This window comes from Nyctibius grandis, chromosome 9, assembly GCF_013368605.1.
Source record: "Nyctibius grandis isolate bNycGra1 chromosome 9, bNycGra1.pri, whole genome shotgun sequence".
Classification (NCBI taxonomy): domain Eukaryota; kingdom Metazoa; phylum Chordata; class Aves; order Nyctibiiformes; family Nyctibiidae; genus Nyctibius; species Nyctibius grandis.
The window spans coordinates 29,996,945-30,016,746 of record NC_090666.1 but is presented as its reverse complement, the minus strand read 5'-3'; the positions used below and the strand labels follow the sequence as shown (position 1 = coordinate 30,016,746).

The 19,802-nt window shown below is 43.0% G+C and overlaps 1 protein-coding gene across 1 annotated transcript in view; it reads left to right on the top strand.

The window, feature by feature from the left end:
* NDUFA10 (NADH:ubiquinone oxidoreductase subunit A10) overlaps positions 1-19,542 on the top strand; it is a 42,775-nt gene extending 23,233 nt beyond the window's left edge. The window contains exons 9-10 of the mRNA XM_068407499.1: positions 4,765-4,873; positions 19,087-19,542. Coding sequence (XP_068263600.1) covers positions 4,765-4,873; positions 19,087-19,155 — 178 coding nt within the window. The 3' untranslated portion in view covers positions 19,156-19,542. The remainder of the gene's footprint in view (positions 1-4,764; positions 4,874-19,086) is intronic.
* The last annotated feature ends 260 nt before the right edge of the window (positions 19,543-19,802 follow it).

Genomic DNA, 19,802 nt, shown 5'->3' with positions numbered 1-19,802 from the left:
CAAGGAGTTCCTCTGTTGCCACTGTGCTCTCAAGCACGTCTTTATCTCTGCCCTTCCCAATGAAATCGTGTCACTGTCTACATGCGTAGCAAAATAAATAATGTTTTGGAATGAAGAGATGTATTTTGTGTAATGTGCTACTTTACCAGCTGGTGGGGGGAGCTTTTGACTTGTTTCATCAGGCAAGTCCACAGTTAAATCTGTTACATCCCCGCAACTCCTTCAGAATTTGCTATAGCAGAACATATTTTGTATGGGCAAGTTTTTGGCTTTCTTAAGCCACCACTAATTTCATTTAAAAATAGATAAGTATTGGCATTTGTTTTATCTTTATGAAAAAGGGATCTTTTCCCATTTGGAAACAATCAGGCCATGAAATAGTCTGCCACTCTCATCTGTTCAATTTTGTGGATTAATAACTATTGGTGTGCCACAAACCCTGTGTAGTAAGTCCTCCAGTATTGTATTTGGCGGGACATCATACATGTGTTTTGAGGTTGTTACTGAAGGGCCTTGTATGTGCAGTAACAAGTAATTTCTAAATTTTCTTAACATTTGTTTAGCTTCTTTGAGCTATTGCTAATGCCAGAACTTGGCTTCTATTTCCTTTTTGTACATTTTGCTCCAGTTAAATGAAATGTTGCAACAAGGAACACGGGAGTGAGGGAGAGTGACCCTTCAGCACAGTTCACAGTATAATCAAGCATGGTTCGCAAAGGGAAGAAGTGTCCATGTTTGAATGTTTGTCTTGTCTGATTTCAAATAGCAGGACTAGAAGTGCTTGCAAGAGGTGTATTGGACTCGTTTTTGAAACTTCTTGTCATGGAGACTCCAAAATCTCATAAGCCATTCATTGTAAAACTTCTGGCACTATTAAAAACTGTTTCCTTTAGCACCTTACCTTCTCTCTTGCTTCAGTTGAAACAGTTCTTTGTAACTTTCTCTTTGCAGTGGCTTTTTATAGATTTGAAGAGCTGCTGTTGCACCTTCTCACCTTCTCTTGCAGACGTGCTTTTCTTGGAAAGCTCTTTTTTCTTACTTGGTCTTCATGGTGAGTGTTTGTTATTCGTCAAGGGAGCGGCCATGGTTCATCTTGGGCATGGCATGCGTGTTCTGCCTAACCAAACGGTGGAGTCCGAGTCCCTTTGGCAGAAGGAGGTCTGTACGTCATTGCCCTGCCTTTGCTAACTTCTGGAGTCCAGAAGATGGGCAAGGAAGAAATGACAGGCAAGGAAAGACATGTGGGGGACACACAGCCTATGATTGTCCTGGTACGGTAAGAGTTGGATGCAGGAACCATCTCTCCCACCCAGCTCTGTGTGCCTGTGGCGTGAGTCAGGAGCATTTCTCCTTTCCCCTGCTCTCACAAGCATGGGCAAAATCCACAAGCGTATCGCATGCTCACTGGCTCACTCTCACGTGTTGTACCCTACCCACAGGAGACAGGGAAGCCAACCTCAGCAAGGGTTGAGGAGCCCTGGCCGAGGTAATAAGGGTGTGAATAGCAAGAGGCGTGGATGCCACCCACTCACTCAGATTCAAACCTGAAACACAATAACTGGTCGGTGAGAAGCTGGTTTCCAGGTGTGCAAGAAAATCTGTTTTCCAGTGGGATCCACCTGCTATTTCTCACGTTACTTTCATGTATAAACACAGAATTTAACCTTGATATGCTTTTGTGTTGCTGTCTCTAAGCCTCTTACACCAGTGAATGCTTTTAGTTAGGGAGTCTGGTTTTCTAGTACTGTGTATTGTCACTTCAGTTTTTCTGACTATGCCAACATCAGTTATTGAGAAATCATGGCTCAGGCTGTGCGAACTGGGTTTTTTGTTTGGTTGACTGGTTTATTTTTTTTTCCAAACAGTCTACTTCCTTTACCCTGCCTTGCACCTTTAGCAAATATGTGAATGATTTTCTAATGTTCATTGTGGTAGGCAATCTTGGAACTTCGTTTTATACATAAATGAAAAAAAAAAGCTAAATTATGTGTCATCAGGTTTCTGCAGATTCCCTGAAAAATTTGTTTATCCTTGTTGTAAGGTGCCTGTAAGGGAAACAGGACTTCCTCCTATGAAAAGAGGCAGGAATGTGTCAGTCCTGGTTCCTAGGTACCTGCTTGTGCACGTTGTGCTGGATGTAGTGTGAAGTAGGTGTGTAATAGGTGCTTTTGGAGAAGAGACGAGCTACCTGTTGCTGTAACGTACCGATGAGTGTGATTCCGATGTAGCAACGGGAAGAGCTAATAGGATTATGGACAATTGCAGTGGTGGTGAGCTAAAAATCTGATGTTCCTACAGTATTAAGACCACACAGTCACTTACATGCTCTCAGTTAAGTTTGAATTGTCACATAATCTTATGGGTAGGTAACGCACGCTGTGGGAAGCTGTGCTACTGCATGATGAGGGCTGCTTCAAGAACAGATGGTTAAGTGCCAGAAAATAATAAATAGTGATAATTTTGTGCTGGGGGAGAGAGGGAAAACTAAGGGAACATAAAAGGTGCCTTTAAATGCTTCCTGCTGAGCAGTGAATTAGTTCTGGCAAGCGAATGTGGTTTTGTGGTTAAAGACATTGTTGTGGCAGGTGTCTTTGGGTGGTGCTTTTAGTTAGTGTTCAAAGTTATTTCTTAAGGTACAGAGCAGAGCTGAACCTGGAGAAGCCATCTTTGGTAGCATTAGGTTTGCGTTTTGTTGTTGTGCAGTGGTTTCTTTGGAGGCAGTGGTTGTGAGAGGAAAGTTTTAAGAGCAGCAGTTTTTCCATTTTGGCCATTAAAATAAATTGTGCCTGGGAATTGTCCTCTACAGTTGCCGTTGGGCTGAGATTCATGAAGGAATGGGTTAACTGCAGACCGGTTGACTACTAGATTTGGTTTGTGTGTGTCAAGTTACACTTCATATGTGCCTGGACAAATTTTACCTGTTTTCTTCTGCAGACTTGTAAGGTCCAGAACATCTGCTGCTACTTGGCAGGGAGCGGACTCTCCCATTTCTGTGGAAGGTGGGACAGAGATGTTTATGCACTGATAGATGAGTGGATCTTCCACAGCCTGTGCTGTTAAGCCTGAGCTCAGCAAGGTCTTTAAACATTGCCTGCATGTGGTTCTGTTCAAATCAAAATTCTTAGCTTGCTGTCTCTGCTCTCTGCACAATGAAAATGCAGATTAAAGCTCATAGCGTCAGTACTGATTACAAACAAGTGTGGTTGCAGGATGGACTGTACTTAAGGAATGAAGAGCTGGTACCTGAAGGGCTGCTTTCTGCTGGGGTATGTTTATTTATTTCCAGGTTAAATTAACAGTGGGTATTAGACCTGATTCCTTCTCAGCAGAACCCCAAGAGAGGAGACTTAGCAGGTGCAAAGCTGCTCTTTCTGAAGTGTGCTGGGGTTCAGAAATGAAACTGGTTGCATCATCAGATCGCCATTTTGGGCAAGCTCTTTCCATCCTAGCTCTGTTATTCCAAGCTGTCCTGGAGTGGGAAGGCTGGGAGCAGCTCGCAGGAGTGCCAGTGCTAGCATGTCATGAAAAGAGCTCTTGCTGTGTTGGTGAGGAGGCAAAGGAGGGCTCGTTTTCCTGGCTTCCAGCATGTGAAATAGCCATTTAATGTATGTGAAGATAGATAATGTAGTATTTTATAGGAAGCATCTTTGGTGTTCATCCTGGCCTTGTAAAAGGGCATTTATCCTTACCATCTCCTATCTCAGCTTTTACTAGATTATTGTATTTCCTTACTAATTTGTCTGTAGTAGGATAATTTACAGTATGCATGTCAGGATACATTAGCAGACTAGTTTACTTGTTGAAACTGTTCAGTGCTGTGAGGTAAGGCCCCCAAATTTGTGATTTAGGGAAAAAAATTAACTGCTTAAACATGATTAACTTTGCTTTGCTCAGGGCATATGCTTTATGTATATGTAAATATTTGTAAAGAAATGCAATTCACTGAAAACAACACAATTTGCAGAATTTCAAGTGGTGTATTTAGAATCTGGACACCATCCACTGCAAACGGATGTATTTTTCCCCAGATACATATAGGTGGCACTGTTGGTCTATGTATAACACCAGTATGCAGAAGGTGGCTTTCTAGCAGTTTCTCAGGCATTTTGAATCTGGGGTATTTGAAAGTGCGGGCGCCATGCAGCACGTATTTCTGGTGGATCCTGATACCTGTCGTTACAGCTGCTGCAGCAGCCTTCCCCTGGTTGCTCCCAGGCAGGATGCTGGAGGCACTGCCTGCTTCCAAATGCTGTGATTGCCTCAGTGTTGATCCATTTAGGATGGGAATTTAGGGAAGACCACCACCTTTAATCCTTGTGAGGGTTCATTTGTGCAAACTAATTGAACAGGAGGCAATTAAATGAAGTTGATACGGTAGGACCGTGTGTGGGATTCAATAAAACAACTGGTTTTACCTTGCTTATACAGGAAAGCAAGAAAGTAGAGGTGCCTTATGGAGAAGGCTCCCAGGAATGACAAAGCATCTCCAGGGAGGAGAAACCTGGGGGAGGGAATAGACAAGCAGGGAGAAGCTGGAGCAGGAACAAACTGGAGGCAAGGGTGAGGGGGGAAAAACACAGTAGCTGTGTGAGGAAAAGGACCATGTATCATCATAACCAGAAAACAGCCAAAACCTGTGGAAGTATTATTTAACAGAGAAGCAACTCTTTAGTGTGTGGTCAAACACAGAATTGATGTTGCTGTCTTTGGGGCAGGATGTGGACTAACTGCTCCTTTTTCCTTTCCTTCTTTCTGTTCTTTCAGTGTTCAGGACAAAGGTGGAGTGCTGGACCCTGTAGCCATCCCTCGCTTCATTCCAGAAATCACGATTGGAGGCAGTGAATATGATAAAATCTATTATGAGTATCGATCGGTAAGTAGTACTGGAAGGGGAGCAGTTGTATGATAGCCAGGCAGCCGTCCCTGCCAAGGTGTAAGCGCGTTCATCACTGTCCTGTGCACAGCCTGGGTGTCAATTTTGTGCACAGGGATATACATTTCTAAGAGTAAGTTCTGGATTTTGCCCATATCCCCAGGTTTTTTGAAGTCTAGCTTCCTCACAAGAGCAATAAAGAAGCAAATTATTTGTTTCGTAAGCTGATTTTCTTTTTTGATCTTTAGATGTGGACTAAAGGATAAGTGGCTTTCATTTGTTTTTGTTTCTCCTGCCCTGATTAGTCTCTGCCCGCTGAAATATAAAATAATCCTTTCAGTCAAACAAGAAAATTAGAAACCCATGGTGACTTCTATAAAGAAGACCGCTTATAAAACGCTGAGGGAGAGGGTGTTTTTTCTGGAGTAGGCTGAGGAGGTCCGAATGTGACATTGCTTCTCCAAACTCTTGTTGCTTTAAATAGTGTGTTTCTGTACGCAGGCACACATCCAAAGCCTGTTGTGGCCCAGCGCTCTCTTACACCTCATGCAGGCTCCCACACAATGTTTTAATTAGCTGCTTGCCTTTCTGATTCTGGAGACAACGGCTTCCAATTGACTTAGCACTTTGCCCTATGGCTTATTGTTATTTAGCTGGCATGGGGTCCTCTCGAATCATGTGGTGTTTTCCTAAGGCCCAGGTATTGTAAATTCTCATTAGAGAAATTGTGGAAATGATGACAATTCATACTGATTGGACAAACTGAAGTTGCAGGGGATGGTATATTTTCAAATTGGGTTGAAATCTTCTCTGTTGCTGCAGTTGTGTTTTTTTTTTTTTTTTTTTAAGCTATCACTGAAGGCGAAGGAAGATCTATATAAATTGTTGTAAACCATGATTTGCATGGTTTACACTCATTTTTCTGTTTCTGTTAGTCTACAGTCCTTTACTGAAAATAAAATGTAAGATACAGGTTTGTGGACTTTTTTGGAAACTGGACTACCAACGTTTTGTTCTGGAATAGTCAGTTCAGAAGTCCCTGTGAATATTCAACATAATTTGTTCCTCCTCAGCTAACTATGCAGTGGAGAGGCTCCTGGATTCACACTGTTCTGCCTCATTTGAGATGTAGCCTTTCCAGCTTGTAAAAGGGGCTAAAGCTAAAGGTTAAAGCAGCAGAAAGCATCTCAGTACTCCTTGAGGTTGTCTAATGGGTTTGAAAGCTCCCTGGTCCATCTGAGAAATTGCTATCAGAATTTTGTGCTTCTTGGTATCGCTTACATTTTTAAGTCCAAAACTTCAAGCTCAGACTAAGGATTTTTGGAGTCCTTCATTTCAAGAGACGTCTGTGCGTGTGCAGCACATATTTCAGAAGGTTCTGCTGCATGACTTGTTGCCAGCATGCAACAGCCATCTGTACTGATGGTGCCTTTCTTCCCAAAGATGATAGCGTTTTTTTGGCTGAAATGTCACTTTGCAGTGGAGCTGGGAATTACTGAGGCTGCCTGACACACAGCTAGATGTGACCTCAGTTCTGCGTGCTGAGAACCAGAGGTAATACTTCTGAAAGCCTCTTTTTTTTTTTTTTTTTCCCTCTAACTGTACAACAGCACATTCCTCTTTCTACTGGCAAGAAACTCAGGATGCCCTGGCTCATCAAATAGCTGGCTTCTAGGAAAAATTGTGACTTGCCTTGCAGATGTAGCAAGGGGATGCTTAGCAGTAGGAATGTGAATACCTGGGAAGGAAAGTTGGGCTCTTGGATTGCTCTGCTCGATGCCAGTTAGTTGACAGCAGAAGCTGAGCCACTGTCAGTGCAAAAAAACATTGCCAAAATATAATCTCCCTTCTGTAGGCATGCTTCTAGGCCCTGAGTCAGGAACGTACTGTGGAAAGTGATAATGTCCTTTGGAATAAGGAGGAGTTGTACATTTCATGAAGCGTTCTGTTAAATTCAGGCAATGCTAGCTACTCTCTTTCTCTTCTGAATGCTTAGACACTTGCAATCCTTCAGGTATAGGGGGAGTCTGTAGGGATGGTGCACAATGCAAAAGATGCTGAGTTTTCCTACTTCCCCGTAGCTACTGGAAAGGGAAGCACAAAGCCAGGCCCACCCCCTGTTTTATGTTCGAAGAATTTAATTTTTTGTGTTGAAACTTTGAAGATCCATGTTTTTTTCCCCTCCAACTTTGTTTAGCAAATGAAGGTGTGAATTTCTTTGTAAGGCAAGGCTTATATTCAGAAGTAATACAGCTTGAGACCAACCAGCACGGGCAAAAAAAAAGCAGATGAGCCTCTAGACCTACAAAATCCTGGCTATGAGGTTGCTGGGTCTAACAAGAGGGAATAGTAAACCCTTTACTTGCCCATGGCTATGCATGGATGGCTACAGCTGTGCTACCACTTTTGCATTTGAAGACAGATAAAGATTTTTAGGCTCACATAACTTGTAAGTAAAGACTTAATTATGGTATAATTACAGAACTTTAACTTTTCCTTGTGGGAAATACGTGCTTTTAAAGTTAGTGTAATGATGTTTACCACATAAATACAATGATTTGCGTAGGGGATTTTTTTCCTCGGCAATCCTATAACTAGTCATAAATCCTTGATCACACCAATATGCAACTAACTGCTGTGCTTTTCAGAGTTGCATGCGCACAATTCATGCTGCTTAGTAATAGTGGCTTTCAGGGATTTACAAATTCCAGGCAGAAGCTGGTTTTTGTCCAAAATACTAGAAGGAACTGAGAAGGAAGAGGAGGAAACACTCTTCAGAGTCCAAGACTTCGGTATGTGTGCCTTTCCACAGAATAATGAGGTAGCCACATACAGCTCTAGATACTAGAAACTTGCTTTTTTAATGTATATCCTCTAAATTTCTTCTCTAAATGTTCTTTTCACATGTGAGGAGGTGGCTTTCTGCAGCCTTCTCTTACCATAAAGTCATCTGGCAGGGTTCAGCCATTCTGTTCAGGCATTCATAAATTTCTAAAGATGCTTTCCTGGCAAGAGAAAAGTAACCTTTTAGTCAGGTTCTGTAGATCAGAGATAAGCATGTTCATTCTTAAGTGAAGCAACATTATTTTAGGAACTGTCAGACTAGTAAAGACTTGACTACTCTTTTTTTATTTCTTAACAACTGCTGCATCTCTCTGCTTTCTTCCAACCGCGCACAATCATCCCCACGGATAATGCTCCAAACTCCATGTGTGCCCCGTGAAGCTGGAGCACTTAGACAGATGTGTTTGCAGAGAGGACGAAAACAAATGGTTCTGTTTAATGGAATCAGTGTGTTTAAATAATGTACTTATGTACTTCACACTCTTGAATGCTGTTGGCAAGTCCTGCTGAATCTCTTAGGGGTGGTGAAAAAAGGCTTCTTTTATGTGCATGCTCTTTTCTGTATCCATAAAAGTGCAGCTGTCTAAGATTTATATTCATCACCTACATCTTTACCTATGAAAACAAAGCTGGATAACTTTAAAATAGTCTTTGCAACTTCTTCCTTTGCTGCAGATCATAAGGAAATGATCAGTATTTCATTTATACAAACTTTCTGCTTAAAAATACAAAAAAAATTAGTGGGCTTGCTTATCACAAAGTATACCAGAGCTTGGAGTCCAGTGCTTGCTGGTGTTCACTTGGGCACTGGAGTGGAGAATTCCTTGACTTGAACAGGCAAAAGCAAAATGGTGACAATCTCGTTTCCTTTCTCATGTCATCAGCCCTAGCAGAAAGGATGTGTGCTAGCCCACTCACCCCCACTCTGCTTTATGTAGCCCAGCTCCTCTGTGTGTCCAGTGGCTTGCCCCAATGTCTTTAAACACAAGTCTAAGAAATCATGAAGAGGGCTATTTTCACTAGTATGCTAAAAACTGTGACTTGTATCTCATGCTTTAGGATTTGTTTGTTTTGTGTTTTTTTTTTTTTCCCATCCTTTCTGCAGGGGGAGCTAAGATTGTGCGTTGGGAGGAGTATCCTATCTTCTTTATAGTTTGGTGGGATTCTTTAAGTATATGTACTGGGGTGTATATTAAAGAAAATGACCAAATGCTTGGGTACACAGATTCTTCTTCAGACAAGACAGACCTAGGCACTTAGAAGTTCCTTTTGTACTAAAGCAAATCCCATATCAAAATGTTTTATCTTTTGTTAGCCTAACTTAGACAATTAGAAAAAAAGAAGTCAGGGATGTGTACCTTACCCTTGAAGCAGACAATGCGTGATGAATTCTTTGAAGAAGTTATTCCATACTCTTGCACTACATTCAAAGATGCTTCCTACCCCAATATGACTTCCAGCTCCCGTGAGTGCATGTGTCTGTGTGTAAGGCTTTCTTAGATCAGTTTTAGTTGTCATCTGTCAAGTGTCCTTTTGCTCTTGCATTGAAATGGTGGGCCACATGCTTCCCTTTCTTTCTTTACCTTCTTACTGCTTTTCTTCACCGTGCACTGGCTGTTTGCTGATCCTGGCACACTTTAGCCTCCATCCCTTGGCTCTGTTCCTTGGTGGTTCTCATTGTCCTCCTTCGAACCATCTAATTGTGCAGTGTCACTTTCTGCGGTGAGATAAACTTTGCACATGTGCCACATTCACCACGTGAGGAAAGCAGAGGCTTATTTGGCAGCAGTATTGATTCTGCTTTGTCCATCCTTGTCAGTGCAGCTCCGTATTAAGGAGAGACAAAATGGGTGGCTCAGATTTTTCTGCCTAAAGTTTAACTTACCGAGAAAGCAAATAAATATGACACTGAAAGGTAGGAGAAGGCTCTCATTTTCTTTTTCCCCACCTTTTTCCCTTGGTGGAAGATTGGTTTTGGAATATGGGTATGCTGACCATGAGGCAAGGAAAGCTTGAGCTAGTCTAAGATCTAGCTACTGCTACAAGGTGCAATCCAGCTCCCATAATTGTGTCTCTGACAAGTCCCTTCAGTTTGTTAACCCAGCAGGGATTTACTTTTTTATTCCTGGACTAGTCTTATGCTAGATTGCCAAACTGAACGGGTTGCTGGGGTTAGGTGAATGCTGGAGCTGTGGAAGGGGAAGTAGCAGTGTGTGGCTGGGGTGGAATGGCTGCATTTCCACAGCAGTTGCACCAGCTCAGCTGCCTTGTCAAGCTGCATCTTCATATCTTTCTCCTCATCTTCCTCCCTTCTGCCTTCTGAATGGTGGTGTGTGACTGGCAATCCCCTGCAGTCTTCTGGAGCAGCAAGTGGAGAAGAGGCAGCAGGTTGGAGGGGTGGGGGGTCCCACACTTTTCCCCCAGGCTCTTTATTTCCCTCTTTTTCATAAGGATGCAACCTTGGGAGGGGAAATCCTCAAATGTGGGATGTCTGCCTTGCCTCCAGTTAGTTATTTAGGTAGTTGCAGGAAAACAGCTATAACACAGCGAGCTGTTGAGTGATGGGGAGGTGAGCCTGCAACATTAGTCAACTCGGCCTCACCCCAACCCAAAAAACCCCAAGAGTATTGTAAGAACACATGTTTATAATGTGAAGATCATAACTAGGCCAAAAGGGAGAACATGAAGACTTTCTCCAGGTTTGATGTGGCCCAGGTTGCATGTGAAGTGCAGCCCTGACCTTTCTTGGCAGCTGTGGTTGCAAGATGCTGAAGATGGCTGCTGGCAAATGGGAGGGTTAGGAAGTGCTTTAGCTTTCCCATCTTCTCTTAGAGCGCAGAGCACTCCTGGCTTACACACAAATCCCCCATTTAAAATACCCTGAACTACAAAAGGAAAACTTGAGCTTTCAGGAAGCCAGAGTCTGGATCAACAACAGGGAGTGTTTGTGTCAAAATGATGCGTTGAGGTTTAAAGTGGTGATACTGTGTGGTGGGGTCCTCAACGTCTTGGCCTTTGGCTGCAGATTTTGGGTTACAAGAAAAGCTACAGGCTTCTAAAAAAAACCCCTTTGACCAATTCTACTTGTATGCACGGAGGACATTACCCTTGTATATATATAAAGTACAACTGCTGCAATAAGCCTTATCTAAGCCATCAATTGTCTTCCATAGTACTCTTGCCTTTGCAGAAGTAGGGAGGTTAGGATATCTTTGTTCTCCATGTTTGTGATTGTTACCATAGTGGCTGTCTTTGATACAGTCTTCTGGTTTCTTTCTCCTGCTATTTTTTTCTTGGCTTGATGAAGTTTTCTTTTTTTTTTTTTTTTCGTTAGGATCAAGGTCTCCTTTCCTAATTCTTATTTTAGTGGAAGTGTTTGACAGCTGTAATGCCCAGCCCTGTCTGCTCTTGAGTCCAGGAAGGAATGAAAACAGACACACAATAAATTAGGAAAGGCTTAATTGAAGGTTTTCTGCTTTATCTCTGCAAAAATATTTTTATTCCTTTCTAAAGTAGCAAGATGTTGCCTAGCTAAATATCGCTAAGACCAGAAGAACCTGAAGAATAACTAAAACCTAGGAATGATGAAGTTGTTCCTGAAGAGTACCTGGGAAGAGGTGGGTATAGGCATGCGATCTGCTTATCTTCCAGTCTCACCACTCCTCCTCCACTCTTGTATGTATGGAGAGAGCATGAGAGGTTTGTTCAGCCCCTCTTCTGCTTTAGAAATGTGTATCTTCCTGCTTCCCTTGAAAAATACCATGGGCAACTGGCATGTATATCTATCCCAGATATTGGGAGGAAGGAACCTGAAAGACCTCGGGACTATCTCAAATCTTGGTCTTGGTAGTTGCATCTGTTTTGTTTTAGATAACAAACCATGCATTCCCAGGCACTAGGTGTCTGTGTAAATCAAAAAGACAGTAAAATCCCATTGGCATTAAAATAATCCATTTCAAACTTGAGTCTGCCACTGAGTCTGCCACTGAGCCCTATGAAAGAAAACACTATTTTTTTTGTGGGAGCACGTCCTCCCTCTACCAAACCCTTCTCAGTCTCATACCCATGTAGGAATGTGATCTCCAGAGTGGACCTCTATTAAATAAAAACCAAAAATAAACCCAAGGAAACGGGTTTATAACCCAAGGAAAATAGCTCGGAAGACAGATCTTTTGTTAGTGATTAAACAAAGTGGAGAAAAGTTGCTCCTACTCTGCTCTTCTGCATCTCCTAGGAAACTTTAATTAAAAAAAAACCTCCAACCCTCAGAGGACAGTTTCATCGTGGTATCTTGTCTTGAAAATCATGCTCTAGATCAGGAAAAGATTTTGAAAAATCTGTAAGAAGGATACTTGGATCTATTTCTGGCTCTCCCTGCTTTGCTCCAGCTTCTCAGGTGATATCTCCATGGGTCTTAAACTGTGAAATAGTGTCAGCTTGAGGTGTTTAACTGTGCAGGTGTGGTGGTACAATTTTGGGTGGGATGGCATTAGTATGTTGTTTTCCTTGTTTCCTGATAGCATTTTTTCTGCTGAGAAGTGCCTCTGGGCTTTTTAATGTAGAACTGGCATTGCTAAGACCTGCTGCTACTTTGGGTAACATAACATAAGGAGAGCTGTTGTAAGAGGCTTTTTGCTTTTTATGTATCCAGTTAGAAAAGCAAGTCTACAGTTAGTGTAACGCTTTATCCAGCTTGGATGTAGTTACTTGGCTTTTTCCTGTGGTAGGTTTGCACTCTGTAGTGGGTAACTGGCATTTCTAACATGTTCTTTGCTGAGAAAAACTAAAGTAGGTATTATTAGTAGGCACTGTGGAGAAGAGCTGCAACAAAATATTGAGCCATACTCTGCTTATTTATTTTTGGCTGTCCTGCAAAAGGAAGGCTAGAGATATACATTAGATTCTTTATGTTTGTAGTTGTTCAAGTTGCAAGTCATGTTAATTTTTACAAAATCAGATTCCTGCTTAAACTCGGTTATGTTGTTTGAATTAAAAAATACTTCTGTCTTAGAGAAATATGCTGTGTCCTCCTTATGGACGCTTCTCTTTCCAAAAGATTTCTACTGTCTTGTCTATCTTTTTAAGGAATGAATGAAGGGTAGGACAACATTCATTGAACAACTTCAGGAAATTGGAATTGTTTTAACCTCAATTTGGTAAAGCCTTTGAGTACTCTTGTTACTTGGGCTATAATGAATGTTAACAGCATTAATAATTTTGTTTGAGTCAAGAATGGCAGGAATCGAGCTGTAAACAAATATCTGTCTATGCCAATCCTTTGGAAACCAAACCATATGCACCTTGATGTGTGTATGGAGGTATTGGCATCCCCCTCCCCTCTTTTATCTGTTGCTGGAACATAGAAACCAAACCCTTCCAGAACACAGCCAACATATGAAGCTACACGTTCCTTGATTACCTCAGATTTTAGCTGTGTGCCAATAACAAACACTGCCAATAAACTGGAAGTCAGAATTTCTGCTGGAAAAAGCATGAGTCTTTGCTAACAGCAGTGATGGAAGGTGCTATTATTATGCTTGTTATAAACAGCCACTAAATGAAAAGGTTTGGATATTGATGAATGAGCCCATGCTTGCGGAGTAATGACTCTGTTTTTAAGTGCTCTTTGATCAGCGCTGCTCAAAACATGCTATTTATAGACCTATTTTAGCTGTGAAGCCCAGCCATTAGTAGAAAACAGCACAGGAATAGAAGGGGAAAAAATGGTACTTCTTTTTGCTCCTGACACGTTGGAAAACAAGACAGACTCTAAACTGATGGATGTAGACCTTTTCAGATTGTTAAAACTCTCCAGAGTTCTACCTGTACATGTCTGGTTTGAAATTATTTTGAGGAGCTATGAAATGCAGCCGCAGTGTATAGCAAACAGCTGGCTGAAGCTGTTTGTTGCTACTCTGCAGCCTATACCACTTTATAGGGCTTTTCATCATGTTTATAGTTTTGACAGACACTTCTGTGGCAGACTTCTTAAATTAACTGATGAGATGATCTTGTTTTCATCTTTTTACTGATGCTCTTTTTAAGTTGAGCAGTCTCATTCTTTTGAGCCGGCTCTACCTTTGGGTCCAGCTCATTTCATTACTTTCATGCTCTGTGTGGTGGATTTTATCGTGTACTTCTTGAGATAATCCTTGCTGCCAACTTTTCAGTTCTGCACAGTGTAATGCAGCAGACTTAAGACTTGATTCTGTCTCATCCGTTTCCACGGAGTGGAAAAATGTGTTACTTGGCAGTGACCTCGCAGGAGCTTGAATTTCCCTCCTGCTGCAGGGACACATGTGAGCTGTTGGGCTTGTCTAGTGGGATCTCTGTTCCCGTTTGCTTGGCCAGTGCTGCTTCAGTTGTAAGCTCTTGAGGGCAGAGACTTAATTCTTGTGTTGCCAGGTCTGTGTCTAGATGGCTGCTGTGATAATGACACGGCTTTTCTCACTTTCCTGGGAAAGGTGGTTCAGCTTTGGTGTGATGGTCAACTGCGTTCTCTGCCACTTGGTGCTGGACAGACCTGTTTGTGGCTCCGTAGGTGTCTTTGGGCCAATGTCACTGGAGGACCTAAGAGGGTTTGAAGGGCCTGTATGCCGCTGCTCTTATGTGCCTGTGGAAATGTGTTGTTAATAATTAATCATGCATAATAAGGTGCACTACTATTTTTAATATGGCCATTAAGTCACACCTTTTCTTTGGTCTTACTCAAGTGTGATTTGAAGGTAACTCATGTGGAGCGTTCCCGTGAATGTGCCAGCCACTTGCAAATGATGTGGCCTCACTGATTTTAATATAGTTCTGACTGGGAAACTTCCTTGTAATGCACAAGTCTTGTGGAAACTGCAAGTCACTTCTAAGTACTTGCCTGGGTTCCCATCAAGACCCTCTAGATTTTCTGTCAGGAGTATCCTTCAGCAAGGAGTCCTTCAAGCCATTGGCTTAATTTGATGACACGAGACAGTGAATATTCAGTCCCTCTCTGTGTTCTCCCAGCTACTGGCAAGTTATGCAGAGCTTCGTCCTATCTCCCTTCCATCATCTCTTTTCTAGGCTGGATGGTTTACCTCTTCTGGCTGCAATACCAGCAGCCTCAGGGCTGGCTGCTTGTTCCCATCCCTGCCCTTGTGCTGGCTGAGCAGCTGTGGGCACAACAGGCTGGGAACTTCAGCTGGGTGCTGTTTGGAGCACCAACTTAACCATTTGTGGTCACCAAAGCACATCCTACCATCTGCCCCGCATCCCCAGATCTTCCCTGGTGCTCCCACTGCTCTTTGCAGTGGTCTGGTACGTGTTTGGCTGACTGAGCTTGCAGAGTCACCAAAAACTAACCCAGCCAGAAGGAAGTTGTGACCTTATTGCAGTCTACAACTACCTGAAGGGAGGTTGTAGTGGAGTGGGAGTCGGCCTCTTCTCCCAGGCAACTAGCGATAGGACAAGAGGCCATAGCCTCAGGCTTCGCCAGGGGAGGTTCAGGTTGGACATTAGGAAGAATTTCTTCTCAGAAAGGGTCATTAGACATTGGAATGGGCTGCCCATGGAGGTGGTGGAGTCACCATCTCTGGATGTGTTTAAGAAAAGACTGGACATGGCACTTAGTGCCATGGTCTAGTTGACATGGTGGTGTCAGGGCAATGGTTGGACTTGATGATCCCAGAGGTTTCTTCCAGCCTGGTTCATTATGTGATTCTGTAATGAATAGCTTCTTGCTGGGCGAGGGGGTTGATTGAGCTTGTGGAATGATCCAGCAAAGCTGAAGAGCTGGCTTGGACCGTGCAGCAGAGAGATGAGAGGATGGGTGCTGTAGGATGTCTTCTTGTCGGCATCACGCTGTTCAGTCCATTCAGCCACGCTGTGTAACGTCGCTGCAACACTTTATTTGGCCGTTTCAATCCAGGCTCCTTGTGACATTGAGCAAATGCTTGTTCTGGCAGGAGGTGGGCACGTGAAGAACTGGAGGGGAGGCAGAAGACTGCAAGGACAGGAGTGACTCCTGTTCCAGTATTTTTCCAAGTGTTGAAAGATCACTCGCTTCCTCCCCTCTGGGACAGCCCTACCTTGTTCCTAGCTGTGCACCTTTTGTCCCACAGACACGGCTGTAAAAAGGGAGCTTTGAAGAGCCCATTCTTGGGAAGTTGTCTGTATTACCTATACCTGGTGCAGACAGCGCGCAGAACATAAATTCACATCATTCTGCTTGCTATATAATATGGGATTTGTTTACTGTGCTTTCCTCTTCCCATTTTTTTGGGGGGCTATTTTGAAAGCCTGGCTGTAACGTATCCCAAAACTCGACTGCTTTTGCCAAGGCCCCCTGTGAATGACCGAGTATGGATGAATACTTATTATAAAATTCACTTTGATGTATTGCATGTATTTAACTAAAGGCTCATGGGGGATTTGTTTTGGACAATGAACTTGAATTCTGTTGGGATTGATATTGCATCTTTTAAAGAGGGCAGATTTACCCAGAAACGAAACTGTAAACTCCTGTGTTTTCCCAGAGAGCTCCTGTTGCTTTAATAATCTAGTTATCTGGGAATCTCCTGAAGTATCAAAGGGCCAATTATGTGCTGCCTGGAGAGGACCAGGGAGAGTTGTTTTTGTGCTAGAATTAATAGATACAGGCTGGTCACAGCAGGTCTGATGTCCTCCCTTGCTCACCACTGTAAATTTGCAGGGCAGAGATAGTAATCATTTATTTTCAACTTGCATCTCCGCCTTGCTCAGCAGGAGTAACTCTTAACAGGACTGCGTGGTTTCTTCTGATATTTCGACAAGGTATTAAAGACAGCTTTAAATGAAAAACCTTAAAAAACCTAATCAAGAACGGCTTGTAATGGCTTGTGACAACGCGGGGTGGGGAATGTCTCACGAAGGAATTAGAAGTCTTCTGTTACCTTGATGTTTTAGGGAAAGAAGCGTCTTATTTTCTGACCTTCAAATGAAAAAAAAAAAAGAAAAAGAAAAAGAACCCCCTGCCCTTCCTCAAAACAACAGGCTTCATCCTGGATTAAATAGCTGTTTTTGTGACCCGAGTATAGATTTCATCAAGACTGGGTCTTGCTTCTCTCTGCAGGGGCAGCGCTCTCAAACAGGATGATCTTACAGTTTTTTGAAAGGAAAAATCTTCAGGACAAGTCAGGGGTCTTGTGTGAAACCAGCTTGTAAAGGCTGCCAGCGGATAGCTTATTTTTAAAGGAAGGGTTTTGTTATAGTATCTCTGCTTGCTTCAGACTTTCTCACAAAACTCATTAGCTTTTTCATGATGGTTTGCTTCTTGATTCCCGTATTGTATCTCGAAGGTGAATGCTGTGTTCTGTCTGTTTTTCATTCCTGGAGATAGGAAGAGAGGTTCTGGAAAGAGACTCTGCTTTTGGAGCTGGGACCTAACCATCTCTGGCATTTCAGGTCATGGTACTTTCCGAAGGGGACTGCTTTAACACCTGAGGCTCTGAGGTTGAAATGTTATCTCCTCCTGTTTCCTCTGTAGGATCACTAAGTTCAGAGTAATTCCCAAAGTAGCTACTTTATGCACTGATCCTGTCACTGGCAGGTTTTGTTCCCGTGGCTTAGTTATCTTGCCGGGTACAGAGCCTGGTTTATGTTTATTCAGGCTGAAACTGCACTGAAAACTCGTGCCGCTTTTGCAAAGCGAGCTGGTAGGAGATGATTTTGATGACAGCATCGTTGCACGCTTGTGGCGAGTCTTCTGTCACATAGGCGTGCTTTTGCTGACCTGAGGCAGCCCGCTTCGCCTGGAGGAGCGCTTTCCTCGCCTGCAGAGAGAGCACGTATGCTGTGCAAGGGGAGTTTGCTATTTTAACTGTACTGGCAGGCTTTCTCTTGTAGTCCCGTGTGCTGCATCTGTAATCCCTTAAAATGGCTGCTACTTAAACAGCCTCTTTTCCCAAATCTTTAAAGCTGAAAGTAGGACGGCTTGGCTGATGAATTTCTGTGTCTGTAATGCTGCCTGAGTGCTTTTGCAATGTGGCTGCACGTGGCAGCAGGCTGAGAGGGACAGGCTGGGCTTTCCATCCTGATGCACGATCTGCACAGCTGTACGTGTCCTCTTCCTCCTGAACCCTGTGGAAGGCTTTGGTTGTGGGTTAGATGGACTACCTGAAAGGGGGTTGTGTGCTTCAGTCTCCCATGTCTTTTCACAGACTTGAAGGTAACAGATTCTCATCTCTAGGTCTAGATGCAATTCCTTGAACTCCCAAATGCCAAGACTCTGTTTAGCCTACTGCTATTCACCTCCGTTTCCTGTTATCTCGGTGACAATTTGCTTTCCTGGTGAGGGTACAGACCCTCCAGCTTTTGTAGTACATCTGATGTTCCCCTTCAAGCGCTCCAGTCCATCCAGCCTTTCCCTCTGCAATGCATTTCTTGGTTCACTAGGCTCAAACAGCTCCTTGCGTGATCCTCTTGTGACCTGTACAACCAGTCCAAGCTCTTGAGATGCTGTCAGAAGGAAAGGCTTCCTGCTGCGGTCCCCAGCCCTCTGCCATCTTCTGTATAGCAATGTGCAATGAACTGTACACAGGGTTGACTTCGTGCGGCACCACTGTGGCTCCTCGAGTCCTGGTTTGGGAACCACATGTACAGAAAGGTCGGTCAGGCTAACCTATGTGTCTGAGCCGCCTAGGTGGAGGCTGCTCCCAGCACCATTAAGGGGTCTGTGCAGAAGAGTTGCAGTCTGAAAGATCAGTGAGGTTCAGAGGCAGCAAGTGAAGGCTGTTGCTTAGGTCCCGGTGTACCGGTGAAATTTGGGTAGGGGGTTCAAGAAACTTCATTTTTTCCAGTGAGTGGTGGTTTCTGGCTTTGCTTATGAAGACAGGTGGATATTGTTTTTGCTTTAACGAAGTTAAGTTCAGCTCTTTAAGACGAAATATGCAATTTTGTTAGAATGGTTTAATTTAATGTAGTAATAAGTCAGTATTTCATGCATGAAATATTTCATGTATTTAATAATGTGTGCCTGTTTTGGCATGAGATTCTACTGACTGATTCAATTCCTCTACTACGTGCTATGGTTAGAGGGGTTGTCTCTTACTAAAACTGGGTGGGAACAAGGGTGTGTAGGGGAGAAGAGTTGGATGAATCCAGGTGGAATGTGCTGTTGAGATTATTGGCATCAGTTTTATATATTATGGCGTAGTGTTTTTTGTGGGTCCTCCCTCCAGCTGCACAGCTCAATCTTTTCAAAGGGACTGATTTTTCTAAAAGTTTTAATCATGATGTTGTAAAAACATATTTCATATTGCACTTCTGCAGATAGCACGAGGCACTTCATAGAAAAATCTAAAAATTTCCATAAAGAGTGAAAAAAGAGAAGTGTTTCTGACTGAACTTTCTGCTTTCTCTAGCTTCCTGGTCGCAATTTTAGGCAAGGCTACAATGCTGATGTTGGTGACAAGTGGATCTGGCTGAAATGAAAACTGCTCCCTTTGGAGTCCTAACTGCAACGGACCACAGAACTTGAGTGGAGAAGCAGCAGAGCTCAGTGTGCCTGCTCCCCATCAACCATGTAGTGCGAAGAAAATGCTGGTTAAATCATCTTACAGCATAAGAGAATGGACTCCTAGAAGGGAAATCACTTTATTCTGGTTTGTTCTTCGCTGATGAATTCAGGGTGCTTTGTCTTTGGATGTTTGATAGTCAATGTGTGATAGCAAAGCCATCTGATATTACAGGGGCAGACTTAAGATCAGTGCTGAGCTTTCTCTTCATCAAGACTGTGGCATATTATTATACAGGATTATTGTTGTTTTGCTGAATCAAGAGAAATTAAACCTGTATCCTCCTGGCTCTCACAAAGTTAATTTCTTGCTCTGTCACACATGGTGTTTTATTAGTTTCATTAGAAGAGTGCACATGCTAAAAAAACCGTGCTTGCATCATGCTCTGAAAGCCTCTTACTGGACATCAGCATCAAAGCAGGCAAGCATAACAAAGTTCAGTGAGAGAAGGAAATCAGTGTTGTTCTCAATTTAAACAGCAAAATATCTGTGCTTAAAATTATAAAAAAATATCCACAATAATTGCCAGCAGTTGTACTTATAGCTTCTTCCTTTGAATGGGC